Raw genomic sequence first — 22,426 nt, 5'->3', positions numbered from 1 at the left:
TCACTTTTCACTACTCTATTCGCTAACTATTAACCTTTACAAATGAAAGATTTGAGCCTTTTATAGTGCTCTCAATACAATTCAATGGTTCAGATCAATTTGGGATCAGTGGCCAAGATTTTACAATGAAAACCCTAATTAGGGTTTGTTACAACACTCAACTTTCGCCAATGAAATAATTACAACACTTTAGCGTGACCAATAGATGATAAGGGTAGGTGCCTTGAAGTTTGTGCCATTATTGGCGAGTCAGGTGCATTGCATCTAGACATGCTGATGTGGAACTTCTCTGACTGGTGAGTGGTGACTGGGATGATGACTAGGATTCCACCTTGAACTTGCACTTTGTAGGCTTGATAAATCATCATGAAGGAATTTTTCTTGATACTCAACATTATCCAGCTTTTGCGATGATGATGATGATCTCTTAATTTTGATTAACTCTTCTAAAATTATCCTCTTGAGGGCTTCAATCGTGGAGGTGCAAGGTATAGATCTTGTATTTGCGTAAGTGAATGCTTCTTGTGTAATCACCTTCTTGTGCTTGTTTATGAAGTTCCCTTTAGGATATTTTCCTTGTATTTTAACCTTGATGTTGAAATTTGATCCTTGAGAGACCTGTTTCCATCCTCCTTCAATGTGATTCCCTTGATCTCTTTCTTTGTCTTCTGCAAAACAAACAAATGAGCATCAAATACTTATGATATATACCTTCTATATAACCTCTTAGTTTGAAATAACTATATGATTTCATGTGGTTCGCAGGTTTAATAAGAGCATTTAGAGAGAATTTGCTTTAATGAAGAAGCACTTGAAGTTGATGCCGCTCTAAGGAAGGGGCATTTGAAGTTCGCTTTCACCTTGATGTACATGAAGTTCGCTCTCACCTTGCTGCTCATGAAGTGATCTTTGAACTTGCTTTCATTCATTTTTATTCATTCTATGGGTTTCACCATTGAGTCTTTCCTCCATTTATTGATGTAAACATGATAAATTGTCTTTAGGGAATGGCTCAAGAGGAAATTCGCTCCCCTACCTCCAAACATGAAGTTCGCTCATCTCCTTCAAAACATGAAATTCGCTCATCTTCTTCAAAATCTGAAGTAAACCTCTTACTAGCCTTTCATCATCTTAAATTCAAAATCGTTCTCTCTTAGGCTTGTTAAGGCATCAAATTAGCTCTAGGAAATGATCTATTAGCAGTTTTGTATCTTATTGTGGGCAAATGAGACAAATTCACTCCCTTGGGCTTGATCATGAAGTTCTCTCCCTTCCTTCCAAACATGAAGTTCGCTCTCCTCCTCTCAAACATGAAGTTCACTCTCCTGCTTTCATTCTTGAAGTTCGCTCTTGTACCTTGATTTGTGAAGTTCGCTCTTGTACCTTGATTTGTGAAGTTCACTCCTATGCTTTGATTCTTGAAGTTCGCTCATCTCCCTCCAAACATGAAGTTCGCTCATCTCCTCCAATTTGTGAAGTTCGCTCATCTCCCTCCAAACATGAAGTTCACTCATCTCGTTAAGGCATCAAATTAGCTCTAGGAAATGATCTATTAGTAGTTTTGTATCTTATTACAAATCCGCTCCTCTATGCTTGGACTTGAAGTTTGCTCTCCTGAGCTCAAACATGAAGTTCGTTCTTGGAGGCTTGGAGATGGAGTGGATTGAAATTGAATACTAAGTGTTTGCTCACTCACCTTGTTTCACTCTCTCCATTCAAACTTGCAAGATAAGGCTTTTGGAACAACTTCACTCTCAGTCAAGGGTATTCTAAATGAATTTTGCTCCTCATGAGAAGCAGCTTTCGCCTTTAACCTCGAGCACTTAGAGCATCACTAACTAGCAATCTTTCTTCACTCCTTGGTTGAACTCTTGATGGGCTTTACTCCCATGACATCAAGACGTCACTGAAGGCTAACAAACTCGCTCACTTCACTTCTCATGCAAGGCTATCCACCCGACTCTTAGCTTGCTGACCATCTATACCTCTCCAAATGCAAAGGCTAATAGCTAAGGACTCAAACGCCACCCTAGAAAGTAGGAAAAAAGTGGGGGTCCTCATTTGCGATGTGTGAATACCTCACAACATCTAGTGCCACCTCAAATAAATGTTCATGAACATTTCAAAGATAAAGACTCAATCCATACCTAGAGCTTGTGGAAGATTCAACCTAACCTATCAAGAGACTAGAAAGTGTACTCAAAGTGGAAGAAAAATCCCGAACCGGATCAGGGCACCTGGTCTTTGATTACTTATGTGTGTGCAAGTGTGTTCATTCCCCTCAACAAGAACATTATGACTTCCAAGTTCCATCGTGATTAGCTACGTAGTTTGTTTAAACTTCATAAGCATCTTGGATAGAGCCTCGCTGCCAGTCAGACGTCTATAGCCCCGACGAGGTTATCGCCGCAATCTCACGAATATTTCTCCATTGCCAACCGGGCGTCCATAGCCCCGATGGAGTTACTCGCATGTTCCCATTAGCCAATTTTGATATTTTATTTTCATTCATTTTTTCGTTTTCTTGATTTTTTTTTTCTTCATCTTCTTTTCTTTTGAATAACTTTCCTTGGCTTTCATATTTCGTCAATTCCTTTGGCTTGTAAGCAATAGAGCTTACTAGGGTTTGATGATTGCGGTGAGATCCTGAAGCAAGACTTTGGATTTTTCACTAATCACGGCTTCGCCTGAAAACCATAATGACTCGGAGCTTATTAGTGTGTAAAGATATATTAATCAAAAGATGTCGGTATCAAGACAATGAGAGTGATTCTTTTCCAAATCAAGTACAAATCCTAACCAAATGATAAAGTCGTAGAGGAATAACCTCAGATTCAAAGCACTTAATGAATAGATATCCAAGAAATGGACCAAACATAAGAATACTTGTTAGCATAAGGAATCATGACAAAGATAGGAGATTCGAAATGGAGAGCAATGCAAGAACAAATTCTAGACGTCTTGAGGAAGGAGTTTTCACAAAAGAGATAGAGAAGGCAAATGTGATCAAGGCAGGAGATAGCTCCAGAAGAGTTAATCAAAGTTAGAAGATGATGTAATTTGGGAATATCTCCCATCATTGTCTCATTCCCTCCATCACATCGGGCACTTGGAAATGTTGAGTATCAAGAGATATGCCTCAAATCACAAACATTCGTGCTGAGTTACAAGATGAACAAGCTGAGGTGGCGATAACTCAACTTCATCAACCCAATCACATCACAACAAGTCAGGGTGTCCAGATTCAATGCACTTGACTCATCAAACGAGGAGGTTAACTACCATGTGGGCACAAAGTTCGATGGACCTAACCTCATCATTTATTGGTTGGCATTCAAGGAGGGACATGTTTCCTATTCATTGTAATTTTATTAGTGGTCAAGCATTAAATGCTATTTAATGGGTGCAACAATCACTAATTAGGGTTTCTATCTTTCAATCTTGGCCATTGATGTGGATTCGGTCTTGGACATTCAATTGTATTGAGAGCACTATATAAGGCTCCACTTCCTCATTTGTAAAGGTTAATAGCAGGTTAATAGTTCAATAGTAGGTAGCAAGTAGTTAGCAGTTAGGAGTAGAGTAAGAGGAGAAGGGAGAGATCGTTGCCAAGCTTTTAAATAAACATCCTTTTAATTGATTTTATGGTGTAATGTGTTGTTTCTTCTACATATTGGATGGTTTCTTGTTGTATCCTCATGTTCGATGGTGTTGATTAGATGGATGGAAGCTATTATTGATGATTAATGGTGAAATTCACATGTTCATACTACTTGTATTTCGCTGATTGCTAAATACTTTGTGTGGTCAACCGAACTCTTTATAAACTTTGATTGCTACTTACCCATTGGCATGCATCACATTAATGGTGTCCATGTTGTTGGTGATGATTTGAACATCATAAGATTACCTTTCACACTAGCTTTGTGGAGCATGCAAAGCAAAGTCTAGTAAAGTTTTACTAAATCATTCAGTCTCTTTCATTCGAGGATTAGACTAGCTTTCGAAACCCTATCTCTTTTGCCTTCTGTTTTAAAGTCAAGTAAGTTCCTACATTCTAGCAGCGTTTAAACATTCAAGTTCAACATAAGTGCCCCTTGTGATTCTAGCAACATCACATCTTACACAGTGAGTATATCCAAGAGCACATCAAGGCCTGACATTCGGAACCTTGTGATCCTACCACTCAGCATTTGAGAAGATTTTGTTCAAGAGAGGATAGAATACTTAGTATTTTATTCTGTGTTGCATGATGTCATAAAAAACACATACAGATCCCCCTCTTGGAATTGTTCCTGACAATGGAAATTCATTTTGGGGTAATGATGATAGATCTAATTGTTTCACTGGTTTTTAAGTGTTATTTTTAAGTAGAGGTAAATTTATTGAAACTAGAAAATTGTTAAAAAAGTCCACAGAGATATATCAAAGAAACACCGTCCGTATCGCCACTGACATTTTAGGGGTGAAAGAAAATAAGGCACATTACTGTTAGAACCAGGTCTTATTGTCTGACCATTTTATGACATCTAAACAGCTAGTTAGAGAAGTGTTATCTACACAACACTCATGTTTATCAAAAGCTTTCCTTCACCTGCTGTGGGGTTACTTTTTAGTTTTTCCACATTATTCACTGTAATAACATCACATGTAAATTTTTTATGAAAGATCTTAAAGAATTTCCAAGCCTATTGTGACAGATTTCAAAGCCTCTCAAGCATTTTGCATTCCAGCCTTAGCATTATCCACCTGATTAATATTATCCTCTTCAACATAGACAAGGTTGTTTGTACCCTTAATAAGAGTTTCAGTAACCCACAAACTAACTTCTCGAGCTTAACTTTCAATTAGCTTTGCTCTATCAGAGATATTTGTCCCATTAATTTGAAACACAGCTTTCTTCCCTACGTCACTTGCTTCTATACCTTCAACACTTGTCGATTTTTGTTCGTTACTTTTTCCTCTTAATTGCCAAGAGACATGGCTTCCTCCCTACTTAATTCTTTTTTCTTTCTCTAACTTCTTTTTGGCACTCACATTAAGGTCAAAAGGTTGGAGGTGAGTGCCTTAATCACACAAATTGTTCATGCCCTCTGAAGCTGGTCTGTTAAACTCCATCTCCTTATGCTCATCAAAGAAGATTTGGTGTTCCTGCCTTAGTTTATCATCTCTCTAGTTCTTGGCTTTTTACCTCTTAGAGCTAAACAGCTTTTTCCCAAATGATTTTCTTTTGTTTGTGGAATTAACCTTTGCCCTTGAAAGGAAGGCAGACACTTGTTTATATTTTCAAAAGTGTTTGTGATAGGTCAACACCTCTCTCCTCTCCTTAGGCCATTCAAAACGTGCATTTTCCTAAACATTCATCTTTCTTACCAGATTTCTGGATTCATAATGATTCTTATGAACCTCCCAGCTAGTGCCCTTGCCTTTGATTCAGAACAGACTTTTTTGGTTGGAGCTTTCAGCCTTTGAGAAATAAGAAACATCAACAGTTTGATCCTTCTTAACAAATGGCTCCATGGACCATACCACATAAGAGAATGGCAATAAAAGGCAGCAGAAACAGAGTTGGCAAAAAGAAGCAAAGAGATGCATATCCCCTGGGGCATTGGACAAATGACCCAACTACAGATTAAACTTCCAGAAAGAAGAAAAATTAAAACCTCTGAACCCCTCACCAGCAAACTTACACACAGATCCATCTTTTGCATAAATATTGCACATTCACAGCAAGTACGGAACTGAAATCACTTACACTCGTCTCATGGAAGCCACTTTCTTCATTCTCTCAGTGGGAGCTATTGCAGAAGTAAATTTATAAGGCTGAAATATCCTTGCTAACAATTCCCACTAAAATTCACACTCTTCTAATCTGCAAATCAAGGAAGTAATATATTTCATGGATTTTTAAACCAACAGGTAATTTGTAAATACAATGTGCAAGTATTCAATGAGTAGTTTTCAATGCAACTATTCAATAATTCAATTGCCCAATCTCATTACAAACTAATTTATTACATTTAAGCATCCCATAGTAAGGATTGTGCATAAATCATACCAAAGTGTCACCCTACTGTCTGGCTGCAAACGCTTGCCCTATCAGTTCACAGTTCACCGGGTTCATTGGATGATCAACTTCATGATATGCAAGAACTATCGTTATCATACAGCACACAAACTAGTTGAACTCCACTAGCTGGATTTAGCGCTTCAACCTGGCAGTATTGGTGTCCCAAACTAATGTATTTCCTGCCACATAGAATGCTGTATAAACTTCAATGGAGACCAGTCCCAGAGTTATCGGCACTGGTGATTTGCAGAAGTAAGTGAATCACTGACTGAAAATCAGAATTAAGCATCTGGGGTTTCTTCCAGATGAAGTCTCCTCGGGGGTTTTGTCCTGTAGGAATGGAGAAGGTGCTGTTGACTTGCAGAGCAATAACCAAAAAAGGATAACATGAATGAATGAATTCCTTGATGCATCAATCAATGATCAAACCTCTTTATATAATAACTCGAGCAATGCCAAAAAGCCATCGATGTCTCTAGAAGCCTCATCATAGGCGACTTAGCAATATATCCAAGGTTTACATTAAATATTAAATAACCCCCATGTTGGTATCGCCTAGTAGAAATGATGTCGTAATTTAAAAAAAGGCCCCATTATTAGATATTGGGAATAATTAAATACCAATAAATGAAACTATAGCTTTTTGGTTCCATATTTAATTGTTCTTATTGTTCCCTTATCTAATTTTCACCTTTGCTCCAAATCGGGGACATTACAAAGGCCCTTAGATTTTACTCATATTCCAAGATACTTGCACTCTTTTCAATTTAGGCCTTCCTCCATGAGCTTCTGAATACATGATATCTCTTTTAGAGAATTTCTGTCTCTCTTTGGATCTCCACTGTTGATCTCCCTTCATCCTGGAAGATATGTATGTTCCTTTCCAATCAGACCTCCTGTCCTCGCCCCTTTTTTAATCTGCAGCTATTTAGTGAATGAACTGTCAGTTTATGATCACCTATTAGATAAGGTGGTACTTACTTCGAGTTTTTAGCTTTTTAGTTGGAAAGACATGTTGCATTTTAAGAATAAGCTGGTTGAGTTTTTTCCTCTGGTGTAGCAACAGTTGAATATTTGCGTCTTCCAGTTAAGCAGCGAGTCTTCAGTGCCTATCGGTTAACTTCACTGATTGAGGGTTGACTGACTATTAACTGCTACCAATTTAAAAGTGATTGCCTATGATCATGAATTGACAGTTTTGAGGGAGTGTTGTACAGTTAGCTGCCAACATTTGGGGAAATTATTTGTCGGTTAGTTGCTATTGTTTGTGGACCGACTTCCCATGACTAAAGATCATTGAGAGCTGGGTCTATAAAACAAAGCATAAGGTAATTCAAAGGAGCCAAGATAGAATGATCAAGTTACAAGAATGAAAGTTGTAGTTTCAGAGCAACATGCAGAATCAGATTTGTCAGAGAAGTTGGACACACTCCTTATGAAGTATGAAGAGAAATAGGAAGATTTCAAGACTGCAATAACTTTTGAGAATTAAATGGTGATACTAAGAAAGACGTTTTTTTTGAATGTATGTTAGCAGAAAACTATAAAAAATATGGTTGTTGGAGTATTTTGTGTTTGTTGTTTGTGGATTTAGGAGGGGTTAGTGCAACCTGCTTCTGGATTCTTGTTTGAATTGATGTGCAAGGTAGCAAGCTGTAAGGTTTTTGGTTAGTCTTTTATAGCTGGAAGGGTGCACCAGAATTTTCCTCATGTGTGGGTGGTGTTACAGAAATTGCACATTCTAATTTTAAAAGCTATGAATACTTATCTTTTTTGGGTGAAAAAAATTATGTATACTTGACACATCCTGTAATGATACTTTGTTTAATAGAAACATTCCTATTAAATTTTCTAAACACTGCTAAATCTTAGGGTCCCAGTAAGACTAGTTACATTTTTCTACTCAATAATTCTGTTCAACTTAGCATGTACATATTGATAGTGTAGGATTTTTCTTGTATTTTCTCATTTCTCCTTTGCTCTTTTTTTGGTTCAAATACCTACTATATTGAAGTCATAGACATAACTGGGAGCCAAGTAATAAGTTTTTACGTTTGTGGAGCAGGATTCAATGTGGAAACTGTTGAATACAAGAACATCAGTTTTACTGTATGGGATGTTGGGGGTCAGGACAAGGTATGTAAATTCATTGCCGATCACTTTTGTGTATGTAATACCAATGGAGGGATTTTACGATTCATGTTGGCCAGATAACTGCCATCTCTCAATTTCTGTTCTTGTAATAAAGAATGAATGTTTATTTGGTATTGCATCAGTGGCAAGTGTATGCTCTCTCTCTCTCTCTCTCACACAAAATATGCTTATCTATCCTTTTTCGTTATGTGTATGGTTAATGTTCAGTAATTTAACACACATGTAAAGTGTCACATTGCTTATCATCTCTAAGCAGCAGGGTGAAAATTGGTGAATGTTTCTTCCTATGAATAAGATTTTTAGAACCTGATTGACGCTATTCAAACTGGTTGGAACAACTTGATGCATGGGATCTCCTTACATGCTTATTTCCAGTATTTTAATAATGTTCTTAGTTTGAGGGTTAGGGAGAGAAATTTTAGCATGGCTTTAGTGATCAATTGTTCAGCAAGGGAGTCATTTATATTAATATTTATTCTTTTTCTTTGTTCACAAACAGAGTTAGTGTAGGTGCCTGACATTTAAATTGCTGGTAATAAAATGATCTTTTTTCAACATTAGTGGAAGTTAAATTCTTTGTTAATACCTGTATCTGGAGTGCATCATTGACTTTTCAATTCTTCTCTTTTGTTATCTGTATCTGTGATTATTTTTCTCCCTTTTTCATTTATATATCAGTGACTTCTGTTGTGTTGTTTACCGGGATCTCTTTCTGATCTAGATAATTTTGTGAGTTCTGTTTGCATCAATGTTTCAGATCACACTGTGATCCTTCATCAGGATTAAAAAAATGACAGGTGGATTGCAGACAGTTTAATAAAACTTAGTAAGACAGGGAAATGAGAAAACAATAGAAGAGTGATAATGAAAAAAAGAGGATGTGGGAAGGTTGGAAAAATGTTAAGGGATGAGACAAGAAACATGTTCAAAGATAATAGAACCAATAATGATAATAAAAGTAGAATATTAATCAAATGATGAAGAAATCATAATAGGGAGGATAATGGTAATAAAAGCAAATTAGAGTAAAAAATAATGACAGGGATAACAATATTGAAGACATTAAAATAACAAGGATGATAGAACTAAATGAAAATAGGAGGACGAAGCAAAAGCTGGCCTTCAGAGGGGTCGGTCTGTGAGGCCAAAAAATGAAAGAAAAAGTTAAGATCAAAGAAAAAAGTTTGGAAGGTTAGGGGGGGATGGGGTTCAGTAAGGAGAGTGAGTTAATAAGAGTGATGAAGATGAGCTAAGACAAAGAAAGTCTCAGTAAATTAAAAGACAATCAAATAATAAATATAATAGAACAAAGGGGATAAAATAAGAAAGAGAGCAAGAGGTGGGCCAAGGTGTAGAGGCAGTTGAGCAGAGAGAAAAAGCTAAGAACAAAGAAAAAGGTTTGGGAGGGGGACGTTTGTGAGGAGAGTGGGGTTAACAGCAGTGGAAATGAGTGAAGACATGAAAGTAACAAAATAAACTAAAAGAATATTATTAATGATACCAAAAGTAATTGTAAGAATAGTAGAAATAATATTAAACCTGATGGAAACAACTAAGCACTAAACATTCAAATTGTAGTTGAAAAATCTTTTGAAAAACCCTTAATTCCAAAAGCTATAATGTTTTGGCATAGGAATCTGCACATTGAAAACAGCATGTGATTCTGAATGCAATTAAATAGCAGACTTCAAACCTGGCATAGACAGTTAACTGAGTCTTTCATAGAGCTTAACTTTGGATTTTGTATGCGTTTTTTAGGAGATTTAGGACAAAGTCAACACTATTGCAGGTATTGACAAACAGCATTCAAAGAGCCTTAACGAGTCTGCCATGGAGAAACATGATGTGCATGTAAAATAAATTATCGCAGACAAGCTTAAGACTGAAATTCTGATACACCATGGTAAACAAGTAAAAAGAGTCATTACTTTGCCAATATGGATAGGAAGCTGAATGGTGTATTGTGGTGGCTGAAGTACTTGACTTATTGAGAAATCAACCAACAGACCAACTAAATGAATGCCAGATATTGCTAACAGTGAGCACCGCTGATGAGCATAATGATTACCAATTGAACTGTTAGGAAAGGGAACGTAAGGAATGCCTCTTGATTTTGAGGACCATGTTTTTAACGAAATGCTTAAAGCTGCGCCTTTGATCAGGAGGTGGTCAAACTTACATGGTGTTTGCTTGTTCTTGAGATACTGTATCATTACTGGATTTTAGACTTACATACTATATGCAGGAGAAATTCAACACACAAAAATCTAATGAAACCACCTTGTAAGAGGTAATTACCAGATTGGTTGATTGTGGAAGAATTCTGTGCCTGTTTTGTTAAGCCCATGCAAATAAGCACAAGGAACTAGTTATGTTGTAATTAACAAGTGAGAAGTCCTACAAAGACCAGGTTCACAGATTGCTTAAACCTAGAATCCATTTACCATGAATATTGACTGATGCTTGTTCCTTAAGATTTCTTGAGGTCAACTGTAAAATGTGATCTTAACAGAAAACCAGATAAACATATTCATTTTTATCTACCCAAGATTGCAACCAATCTTAACAGAGTAACTACTCCAGTTGACGAGTTTTCAAATGTTTTCTCAATTTTTTTTATGGTCCAGTTTAGCTGCTATTTGGTGGACAATAGAACTACCCATACAACTCATCATAAATTGCCACTGGATAGCTAAGGTTGTTCTTTGCTGATTATAATAGACCCTTTCTTTAAAAATGTATTGCTTATTAGTTATTTGTGTTGGAACTTCACATATTTTCATTCTGAGTATTTTCTTTTTTTCACCGAGGCATGTTATGATATAAGCTTCATGACTTTAACTTTGCTGTTCAACAGATTCGTCCACTATGGAGACACTACTTCCAAAATACACAGGGTCTTATATTTGTAGTGGATAGCAATGACAGAGATCGTGTTGTGGAGGCAAGGGATGAGCTACACCGCATGCTGAATGAGGTAGATAACTTTTGTATGTTTTATTTTCAATTTAATGTCCTACATGTATGAATAGTTAGTGCAATACACTTCTGAATTTGAGAGAGCATCTGCTTGTTAAAGATGAATTTAATTGAGAATGTTGAAGTCTTAGAGAAACCATCAGAAAATAAGAACTTTTTTTAATATGAAAACTAGGCAGTAAGATGATTCATAACTGTAGATTAAAGTAGTTTGAAGCCTCAGAATGATGATGGGCGAACATTAGTTATGGAAAACTCATTATTATTATGTTGAGCTCTTGAACCTACAACACTATACAACACTATGAATTCTTAATTTAATGCACAGCTCATCAGTAAGATTTAAAAATCAACATATGGACATGAAATATATGGGAGGAAATAATTTATATCTTATTTATGACCCTGCAGAAATAATACTTCTTTGTTTGGATAAACTGGAAGCTTTTACATATGTCTCATCTTATAAACAACTCTTTTCATTACCCTTATTTCTTGAAGAAGACTTAAAAGTATCTCTTTGCATTGATGACTCTAGATGAACTGTCTGACTTTCAACCTACCTTATATGTTCTGTATTCTTGTTTTTACTTGAATGAACTTGAATGATAATTGAGAGGACCTATGCTTTTGGATTCACAAGGGTAGGCACTGGAAATAATTTACAGGTCAATTATTCTACAGATAATAGGATTGTGTAATCTTTATGTTTTAGGCACTTAGCATTCATATGGTACATAGTTTGTCATTCAGTATTCTCCCGACTTATTGCAATTATCATTCTGGAGCATAAAGAATCTAGAGTTCATTGTATAAGGACCAAACATAGTTTTGTCATTCAGTATTTTCCCGACTTATTGCAATTATCATTCCGGAGCATAAAGAATCTAGAGTTCATTGTATAAGGACCAAAGAGAGTCACAGTGAAGTTTGTCAACTTTTAATGTGTCTTCCCCTTTTGGACAATGCCATTCAGAGAAGTGCAAACATTGGTTGCATGAATGCCAGAATCTAGAAATTATCCAGAATCTAAATATAACTTCTTTTGTCAATGCTGATAATGGATACTAAAAAGGGATGAAAATGTTTGCTTTACTAGACAGAGATAAGCAATGTTGGGTTTAAGTTGCGTGGAATGAGGAAGAATGAGGAAATGGGAAATCTTTTCAAGTAAAGATGGATGTTGAAATGAGCCACCACAGACAACTGTATGTGTGGTAGACAAAACATTGAGATCATCGTAATTTGAAAGAAGTTGAGAGTAAATACGAAGCGGGAGTTGATAGTAAGGCTGTTTTTTAGCAGGGATATCTTGTTTTATGAAGGATCACAATCTGAAGTAACAGTGGGCTTTTTGCTGTCCTTTTCCTTTGCTGCTGTTTTCTCTGCTGATCTTTTGCAGCTTTCCTTTCTATGTCCTGTTTTCTCTTGTTTCTTTCATGCTTTTCTTCTCGTTATGTAAGCGGGTTTCGGGTCCCTTAAAACCTGATTTTCCTTAATCAAAAACAGTGGGCATTAGGCTATAGCTTTTTTTAAATTAGGAGCTTTAATTTATACATTGATATTTTCAATTCTGTTTTATCAAGGCATGTTCTTAATCATTAGACCAGGGAATCCATCCACATACTTTCCCCATGTTATCTTGTTTTATGCAGGATCACAATCTGAAGTAACAGTGGGCATTATAGGCTATAGCCTTTTTCAATTAGGAACTTCAATTTATACATTGATATTTTCAATTCTGTTTTATCAAGGCATGTTCATAATTATTAGACAAGGGAATCCATCCACATACTTTCCCCATGTGGTATCGTGATTATGACAGGTAATTGTCATCTGCTAGACATTGTCCTGAAAAATGGATTGAGAAGATTTCCTGTAGCTACCCAACTGTTTCCTTTTACTAGAAATTTGGGTGGGTTTAGTAAAATGGATCTCATTTTTGTTAGAACTCTTTTCATGTTACCCAGTAGAAGACTTTTATCATTGATGTTTCCTTTCCTTTGCAGGATGAACTACGAGATGCAGTGTTACTTGTGTTTGCAAATAAGCAGGATCTTCCTAATGCAATGAATGCTGCAGAGATAACTGATAAACTTGGGTTGCATTCTCTTAGGCAGCGACACTGGTGAGTGTTACATTCTTTATAAAATTTTCTAGTATTAATAATTGTAGAAAGTAATCATCCATTACAGTGCAGTGTAAGTGCTGCTTATGAAACTTGTATCATGCTTTCAGGTATATCCAAAGCACCTGTGCAACTTCTGGTGAGGGCCTGTATGAGGGCTTGGATTGGCTTTCAAACAACATTGCAAACAAGGTAATGTCTACACTCTACATTATAGTTTAGTTCAGAGTAGCCAGAAACTCCTATGTCCTGCCTTAGGTGCACGTATCCCCGTATCCAAAACGAATACGTATCGTCGTATCCAATACAGCCCGGATACACATCGGATACTGTACCCATGCATGCCCAAAAAAACTTGATTTTTAATTGTGCCAAATACCATGTGATTTGATTTTTTTCAAAATTTGATGTAAATCTTCTTAAATTTAATTTAAAAAAGCTTCATTCAAGCAATTTAAATTTTTTTTTGGTATAAACAAAACCTACACCAAATGAGACAAATGAAATGTTTTTCTATTTCAGCAACCCATTTTTGTAGGTTATCTTCCAGTGCAACTCTACTAATTTTGCATATTGTAAATTGTTAAATCAACTTATAATTATTTATGGAGCAATTATGTGTCCATATTGCATTGGAAGTAATGAAAATCTCCTCTAATAACTCAGAAAATTGTATAAAACATATGTATATGTGATTTTTATGAATGTCGTATCCGGCCTTACCATATTGGAGGTCTTAAAAAATGACCGTATCTGTATCCAATACCTGTATCCATATTTGTATCCGTATCCGTGTCCATTCAACTTTGGTTTAGTTGGCTTTGTTAGAAATAAATCATTTTATTTTAGATCTTATGGTTTTTGTTTTATTTTGCAGGCTTGAAATGACAGTGGACTGGGCTTCAAGAATTTTGTATTACAAAAATGTCTTGTATCTTTATTGATAGAGACAGTTTGAGGAGATAAAAATTTAACATATGCAGTCAAACTGACTCAGAAGAGTGACTGCTATTTTCACCTGTAATTTGACTTCTTACATTTGTTTGATTGTTTTTATGGATTTGATTGTGCCAGCTGCACTAATTTATATATCTTACGAAATTAAATGACAGTGTGAGTAGTTTTTATCTCATTTTGAAAACTAATTTTGAAAGTTGCTTTCTGTGCACGATATTGCATTTTCTGTTGCATAATCGAGTAGATTAAAAATTCAAGTATTAGAAAAGGCTTCATTGCTTTGATTACCCTTTCAAGATCATTCTTCTGGATATGACACTTGGGTTTCTATATTTATCTACATATCAATATGTCAAAGATCTGAAATGGAGAAAATTTAAAGAAAAGTAAAACGTCTCCTAACACAATGGCATTCCTAAAAGCAGAGCCTAGTCATGGAATGATTTTCAATTTCATTTATGTAATTTTCCTTAGGCTTAGTAATGCACCATCCTTATTTAGATTGTCTATAGAAGACCATGTCATCTTGTTTGCCTATTTATCAAAAAGTATACTTAGATTTGATTATTTGACTGTTTAGGCAACAAATGTTTAGCTAAGGATGCATAGTATGGCGTTTTGCTAATTAAGATGAGAGCATTGCAGGGGAATTTTGAAGGGATTTTATGTTAGGATCTAATAAATTTTGATTATTCGTATCATCCAAATGGAGTTCTTTTCAAGTAAATGGTGAATTTACAATAATCGTCATCGGACATCGTTTTTTTTTTGGAAGGGGATGCACATATCTGTAAGTGGTTTCTTTCGTAGTAAATGTGAATCTCATCAATTCTGGGAAGTGAATTACTATGGCTGGTTATGCATGTTGTATTCATAACGATATTCTTTTTTGGGCTATTTGTTGTATGAGAGGAAGGGTGTTGCTGTTTTGATAAGTATGGGTATGTTGTATGTGAGGAAATTGTATGCAGTAGATTTCTTTTCTTTTCCATCGCAACTTTTTTAAAATCTGTGGATAACTCCATTTCAAATTGCCCCTTATTATTTTAAAAAGTTAACGGCTCTCTTACCTCTTCCTCTAGTAGTATGATATTCATTTACTATATATAGCATATGATGTGTTGGTTGTGTTGTAGATTGACAAATTACAAGCTGGATCACTTATTTGGTTATGTTGAAGGTAAACACATGACGAGTTTGCTTCAATGTTTAAAGCATTTCTATTATATGGCATTAGGGGCCTTAGGCTGGGGTCCCATGAGTGGATGCTGTTGAGATTTCTAGGATTATTTTAAAGTGTGGTCCCATGAATTTTGCAGTGTAGTTGAGATTTAAGAGTTTAAGTTCCAAAATTTATGGAAGCTGGTGGTCTCATTAATTTTGTTATTAGCATATTCAATTCACGTGAATAAATAAATATAAAAAATAATTAATAAAAATTTAAAAACTTGACAAGTGGCAGGGAAAAAACTTATGTTGGGGGAGGCAATTTCTTGCCCCCACCTTTTCCACCAGCTTAAATTGCAGCCTTAGAAAGTAGAGGCTGCTATTTTTAGGAAAAGATTCCAGTTAATCCTGTACCAATTTTTTTTTGGTTTCATGGGATCTCCCACTCCTCAAAAAATAGATCTTGAAGACCCCTCATGGAACCCCACCCTTAATTTCCTATGGTCATGTTCTTAACGAGGAATAGTAAGATTTCGTATACATTGCATGATAACACATGCACTAATATTCTATAAAAAACTATTGTTGTTACTTTCACAAGTTGACAATTTATCTTTGGAATGGAAAGAAATGCCAATTACAACTGTGTTCCTTACATGTGCAAGAGGAAGTTTTAGTGGAAAAATGTCGTTCTTGGAATTGAAGGATATAGAAGTTACGTAGCCTCGTCAGATAAATAATTGTACCAGTGAATTTTTGTGTGGATCTAGGTGTAAAAGTCAAAACTTGTGAAGTTGCTTGTAAAATAACTACCCAGACCGTTTTAAAGAAAGCCTAATTTTCCACTGAACGAGGACTACTTAGAATCTAGCGATGTGTGAAGGCTATAATTTAGTACCTTGAAATTTAATGTGCAAGATTATTGAAATACAACTTAGAAATGTACGATATTCATCCATAATATTTCTAGATGGGAGAAGAAAAAATGAGATCCATGGAGACAAGAAGATTCATGGAAGCCTAGGAGGATCCTTCATGATCTTTTAAGGAGGTTCCTACTTATTTAGAAATGCAACAACTATTCACGAAACTTTAGCGCATTGGTTTTTAGCCTATGGAGTAAATGCCATCCGAAGACCAATTGACCATGCTTGTATGTCCTTTAAGAGTTAGAGAAACCATGTTTCAAATGTTGGGTTACTTGACTGAAAATGCATTTGGGCAGCGTTTAAACTAGGAATGAATTTGATCAAACACTCAAATTTTTGTTTTTTTCGAATGTAGCAATGTTTGAATGGATTCAACCAATAGAGGATGCAGACCACGGGTGTGCTTAGTTGGCAAAGGGAAAGTCCCTTTGCTGAAAAAACTAGATCCATGCTACAATACCAAATGCTGAAAGGATAGATGGTTTTGGATTCTAGATGGCAAATACATAGTTCAGAAAAGAATGAGAAAAATGAGTAAAGAAGGGAAAGTCAAGCAAAATCCAGAAGATTAATAGGAAAGAATCCCAGATGAGAATAGTATTGAGTATGAATTAAGCGATAAGCTAGAATATTTATTGGAGCCAGTAGTTTAGAAGAGGTTGTCACTAGAAGATAGAATATGTAGAGGATGAAGAGGAAGGAGACAATGGTACTTGGAATATGTCACATCCTCCGTAATAGACTACTTCCATGGTAGACATTGTGGGGTCAAAAGAATAGTAATGATAAAAAAAATAAATTGATCTTTTAATAAAAGGGGTCAAAGGAGGTCAATAAACCAAAAAGAACCATTTTTCATGGGAGGAAGAGAGAAAAGGTGAAAGTATGGATCTCGCAGTGGAGAGATGGGCATCGTCTAGAATGTTGGGAGGAAGAATGAAAGGATGGCAATGGAGGGCATTGTTTCAACGAAGTGGAGGATGATTTGATGATTTTTTTACTTTTATTTTACTTTTTGAGGGGATTCTTTCCTTAGAAATTAAAGGAAGAGCAAGGGATCAAAGAAGTTCGATGGGCAAAAGGAAGAGGCCCAAAATATATGGGCACAAGAACCTTTTCAGTGATCCTATTGTGTTGAGGACCTCCACAAATTAGAGATTGGCCCTTCCAAATGAATGGCATTACAACTTGAGGTATGTTGTTATTTTATTACCCTATTAAACACAGGGTAAACCTGTCTGCTAAAATGGGAAACATGGATGAGGCAAATGAGTTGTTTGACTAAATGACACAAACAAATGAGCTCATGGGATGGCATGGTGGTAGAATATTATCAAAACGGTTAGTTGAAAAGGCCTCAAAAACTTATAATTAAATGTTAAACAATACCCAGCGTACTAGAACCCAAATATTGAGCCTGAGGAGAGGGCATAGATCCTTTATGTAATTTGATAGTGTGTATGCACTAGTACTTGATTGATTTATATGAAAGGTGAGAGGAAGATGCCTCTTTTATCGAGAGCACCCTAGAAATGGAGGGCTAGGATTGAAGGGTAGGTAAAGGAAATAATAAAATAAAGGGTTTGGTTAAGATAAAAGAGGGGAAAACATTAAATGAATTAATTAAATAAATCAAAGAAATCATTTAATTAATAGAGGGATGGTCACATAAATTAATTAAATACATATTTATTTAATTTAAAAAAAAAAGGATTTAAATACATAAAAAATATTTATTTAAATTAGGATAGAAAAAAGACTTTGAAGAGGTTTAGTGAACTAATTAAACAAATAAAAATTCATTTAATTAATAGAGGAAAAGGGGATAGTTTTATAAATAAAAATATTTATTTAATTAGGCTAGGACAATTTTACGTGTCTACAATAAGTTTATCTTAAATTTCTCTTCGGGGTCTTTACCTTGTTGATATATTAATCCATCGTAGCTGCACAAATATTGTTAATAGAAATTGTTGAGCATGTTAGAGGTGTAGGAACCTCTAAGTGCTAAGGTTTGATATCTAGGGGATAATATGTTAACTTGTAGGCATTGGAATTTAGGAAAGTGTGTGATGGAAGTGAATTATTAATTGGCTTGATCTTTGATGCCCTTATGATCTACATCCTTCAAAAACATTTGAACTAAGAAGCGATCATACATATGAAGTACTAAATTGTGAGGATTGTTCATTAGGTTTAAACACCTTGCATTGATTGTTGTTTTGTCAGGTTGCTTGCAGTCATGTGTCAACATGAATTATGTTTTGTAATCATGGGTCATCTTGAATACTGTGATGTTACCCCATTCGATGTTACCCCATCCAAGTGCATGACTGATTGTGCACCTAAGATTTAAAAGGTTACACCTTTTTCATGTTTCTTTGACCCCTTCATATCGAAGCTTGTTGATTTAATAAGCTATATATTCATGCTCGATCTTGATAGTGAGCAACCTCATTATCAGTTTGCATCTACGAGTACCTAATAGTTTAAACACAATGCTTAATAATGAATAAGATGAATTTATTAATTCACATGTTTATGACCTTGCTCCTTTTTTTTTAATCGAAGTTTGGAATTCCTCAAAGGAAATGATGGTGAGTTAGTTTTTAGTTGTCATGGTGAGTTTTTTCCTACTATTAACACCCTTTCACTCGAGTGCAACTTTTATGAAATTTCATGCGTAGACATGTATTGTGAAGCTTTCTATCCTGGTGCAAGGTTGCCTCCTCCTAAGTATAGAACAAAAAAAATGAGCATGATGTTCAAGTGGGCTAATGTTGTTCAATGGAAATTTGCAATTGAGATTCTATCTCCCAATGCTAATGGGGATACAACTCTTCTTGATAGTCAAGTTGGTGGGTTAATTTTTGGGGGGCAACAACATTGTTGTTGGGGTGTAAGGAAATTGAGGTGCAACAACTTTGTTTTGGATTAAGGCAAAAACATTTTTTGAAGGGACCCCAAAACCCTTTACAAATTGAGGTGCAAAAACTTTGTTATTTATTTGTTGAGCTAAAAATGGAATATGTTCACACCTTCATTGTTATGAATGAGAAAGATGAGTATGAAGGTGTGTGTGTGTGTGTGTTTTCGTTGGAGTAATTAGGACCATTATCTAATTATTTATCAATTAGGTCCTTTAATTACTTTTGCACTTAAGCTAAACTTATGTGCTTTTTAGCTTTTATTTAATTAGGCTAATATTAGCTTCACTTTAGTTTCGTTGTAGTCGAGCTTTATTTAACTCCTCATGCTTTTTTTTTAGTTCTCCTAAATATAGTTTAGGGTATTCTTGTGCTCTCTCTATAAGCACATCATATGCATTGTAATTTCATCTTGCAATATTTTCTTTTGAAGAATATGGCATATTTTTCTTGCTACTTTTGTTTTTGGAATTTGTTCTAGTTTGCCGTTTGATCTTGCAGGCTTGTGTTGCAAAATTCAATATGGTACAAAAGCTCAATATTCACTTCAACATGGTATTAGAGTGTGGATTTTGCAAGCCCCTTCTCAAGCTTTGAGGGTTTCTTTTCTTAGAAGCATTGTAGGGTCATAAATTTGCTTTTTTTTTGTAGATTTGGAGGTGGGCAATTATTTTTTCAGCTTTGAAGCAAAATGGGCCTCAACATCATGTTCGTAGCATTGAAAAACCCCAAGAACACCTTTCATTTCATCAAAATCACAATTGAATATTTGGGTCAATTTGGTTGAGGGAATATTTTTTGAGGCAAGAAAAATTCACAAATCCAATCTCCCGCAATTGACAATCCAAATTCAACATGTAGGGTTTTTTGAGAGCACAAGAGAGAAAAATGACGAAGTGCTTTAAAATGAATTTCAATTTCAAAATATAATTTCACTTTTTGAGTAAGGAATAATATAATAATAAAATAAAATTAGAATTAAAGAATTAACTAAATCCCAAAATGACCCTCATAAACAAATCATGCAATTCTCATCAAATCAAATATAAATAAGACATATCTCCCAATTAAATATTAAATCACCACTAATATATTAAAACACCATTAATATATGCATTATTATGGAAACAATTCACAATTGATCGACTATGCACAAACAATTATTATTAGTCTTACACATTTATGCATGAGGGTATGTAGTGTAGTAAATTGTACACCCTTAATTAGGGTTGTACAATTCCACGCTTAGGTTAGCACTCGCCTTAGTGTGTTGCATTTTGCATTTTCAAAATTCCCTTTAAGTATTTAATTAATTTAATTAAATCTAAAGTCCTCTTTTATCACTCCACACATCATAAAATTGGGCCCCTAACTCGAGGTGTGCCCCTTTTTATTTTATCCTTTTAATTCATTAAAATCCTAATTAGGTCTTATTTCGACCTTCAAGGCCCAATTTCGCATATCAAAACACCTTGAGTTGTTGCACCGAGTTGGGATTTAATTTGTAACCATGATACCTTTCATCCCTAAAAATTTGCAAAAAAGTTAGTCAGACCATGGTGATTCACCATGGTCCGGACTTTTTCTCCTTGAATTTCGGGATCATGTTTTGGTTGTATTATAATGTTTAAATCCAACTTTGTGCAAAATTATATCAATTCTAGGTCGGCCTATCATCAAAAACAAAGTTAGTGTTTCATATATATAGCCTTTCCTTTCCTCATTTGAAGGATCCAACAACTCTAGCAATTGAGGGAGCCTCTTGTGAAGTGAAAGTGCAGGTTTATGTGAAGTCTTCAATCCGCAAATCAAGCAATTCATCAAATCTTCATAAACCATTTTCAACATCAATTGAAGCTTTAGAGATATTGAAGAATTATAGGAGATCACCAACTGTTGATTGTCTTGTACCTCTCCCTTAGGGTTTGGTATGGTTTAATGTTATTTTCATATCTTTATATGAGTTTCACAACACTTAATTTCAGATTTACATTATTGATTTAGATCCATTTTTGTATTTGTGGTTTGAAGCATTCTTATTTATATTATGTTCATTTAGGGTTTTTACTCAAAACATAGGGTAGAACTCTAATTTGCATTCTAGCTCATTAGGATCTTACAAATACATGAGATTCTAGGGCACACACACATTTCAATATTACATCGACTATTTGTGGAGGTGGAAATCACCAAAACAAGGGGTTTGACAAAGGAAAAACCCTATATAGCCACCCAAACACCATTTATCAAGTTGCAGGTGTAGGTACAGAAATCCAACGGAGCGAAAAAATTCGGGAAAACCAAGATTTGTAGAGACAGGTTTAGATCCAGATCCAAAAGAAGGTCTCAATCTTCTGGGACCGGGGCACACAATGCCCTGTTCCAAGACCAAGGTTCCCAAAGCTCCGATCCTCTGTGTTTTTGGGCATCTTTTGCAGTTCTGCACCTCAGGGTCTCAGTTTACAAATTTTAGAGTTTTAAACCAGTACAATAACAAGGACTAGAGTGCCCATCGCCCTGGTCCAACTTAGTTTTTGGTGACAAGTGCACATATGAGTTTTATTTCCTATTCTACAATTTATATCTCAATTTCAGTTTTACATTTCTTTGTTATTTCAGTCTATATCAACACTTCTATTCATCTCCCTAGCTTTGTTTATCATTTTCTTGCATTTAGCTCATCTCCTCTTCATAGCAACAAATGAATAGAAACCCTAAATATATTCCTCAACTCTCTTTCATAAGAGGTAGTCAAAGTGAATCATCTCCTTAGGCTCTTTCGTATTCCAATGTGTGAACGAGATTGGGATTAGGTCTTAATTTTCCCAATTCCATTTTCACCCTACACATTTTGGTGAACCCGATATGAATTCAACCTTCTTAAATTTTGCATTTTCCAATTAGATCTAGTTATTGCATCTTTCTTTTCATTTAAAAACATAAAAATTCCAAAAAAATATTGTTGTATGCATTGTGTGTTTTAGGTTTTTTTTGCACTTTTCATTTCAAATATGTCCAATCTTTATTTGCAATATTTTCATTCATATGATGATGCATGTGCTTATGATGATTATGCATTTAGTAAGGAAGAACATGATGAGGCTCTTGATGAGTT

General features: G+C 35.2%; 1 protein-coding gene across 1 annotated transcript in view; it reads left to right on the top strand.

Moving 5' to 3' along the window:
• Positions 1 to 14,463, top strand: part of LOC131071899 (ADP-ribosylation factor 2) — a 28,235-nt gene extending 13,772 nt beyond the window's left edge. The window contains exons 3-7 of the mRNA XM_058007870.2: positions 8,136 to 8,206; positions 11,082 to 11,201; positions 13,213 to 13,331; positions 13,442 to 13,523; positions 14,209 to 14,463. Of these exons, the coding sequence (XP_057863853.1) occupies positions 8,136 to 8,206; positions 11,082 to 11,201; positions 13,213 to 13,331; positions 13,442 to 13,523; positions 14,209 to 14,214 (398 nt within the window). The 3' untranslated portion in view covers positions 14,215 to 14,463. The remainder of the gene's footprint in view (positions 1 to 8,135; positions 8,207 to 11,081; positions 11,202 to 13,212; positions 13,332 to 13,441; positions 13,524 to 14,208) is intronic.
• The last annotated feature ends 7,963 nt before the right edge of the window (positions 14,464 to 22,426 follow it).

Source organism: Cryptomeria japonica, chromosome 10, assembly GCF_030272615.1.
Source record: "Cryptomeria japonica chromosome 10, Sugi_1.0, whole genome shotgun sequence".
Taxonomy (NCBI): Eukaryota; Viridiplantae; Streptophyta; class Pinopsida; order Cupressales; family Cupressaceae; genus Cryptomeria; species Cryptomeria japonica.
This window is presented reverse-complemented; position numbering and strand designations above follow the sequence as displayed.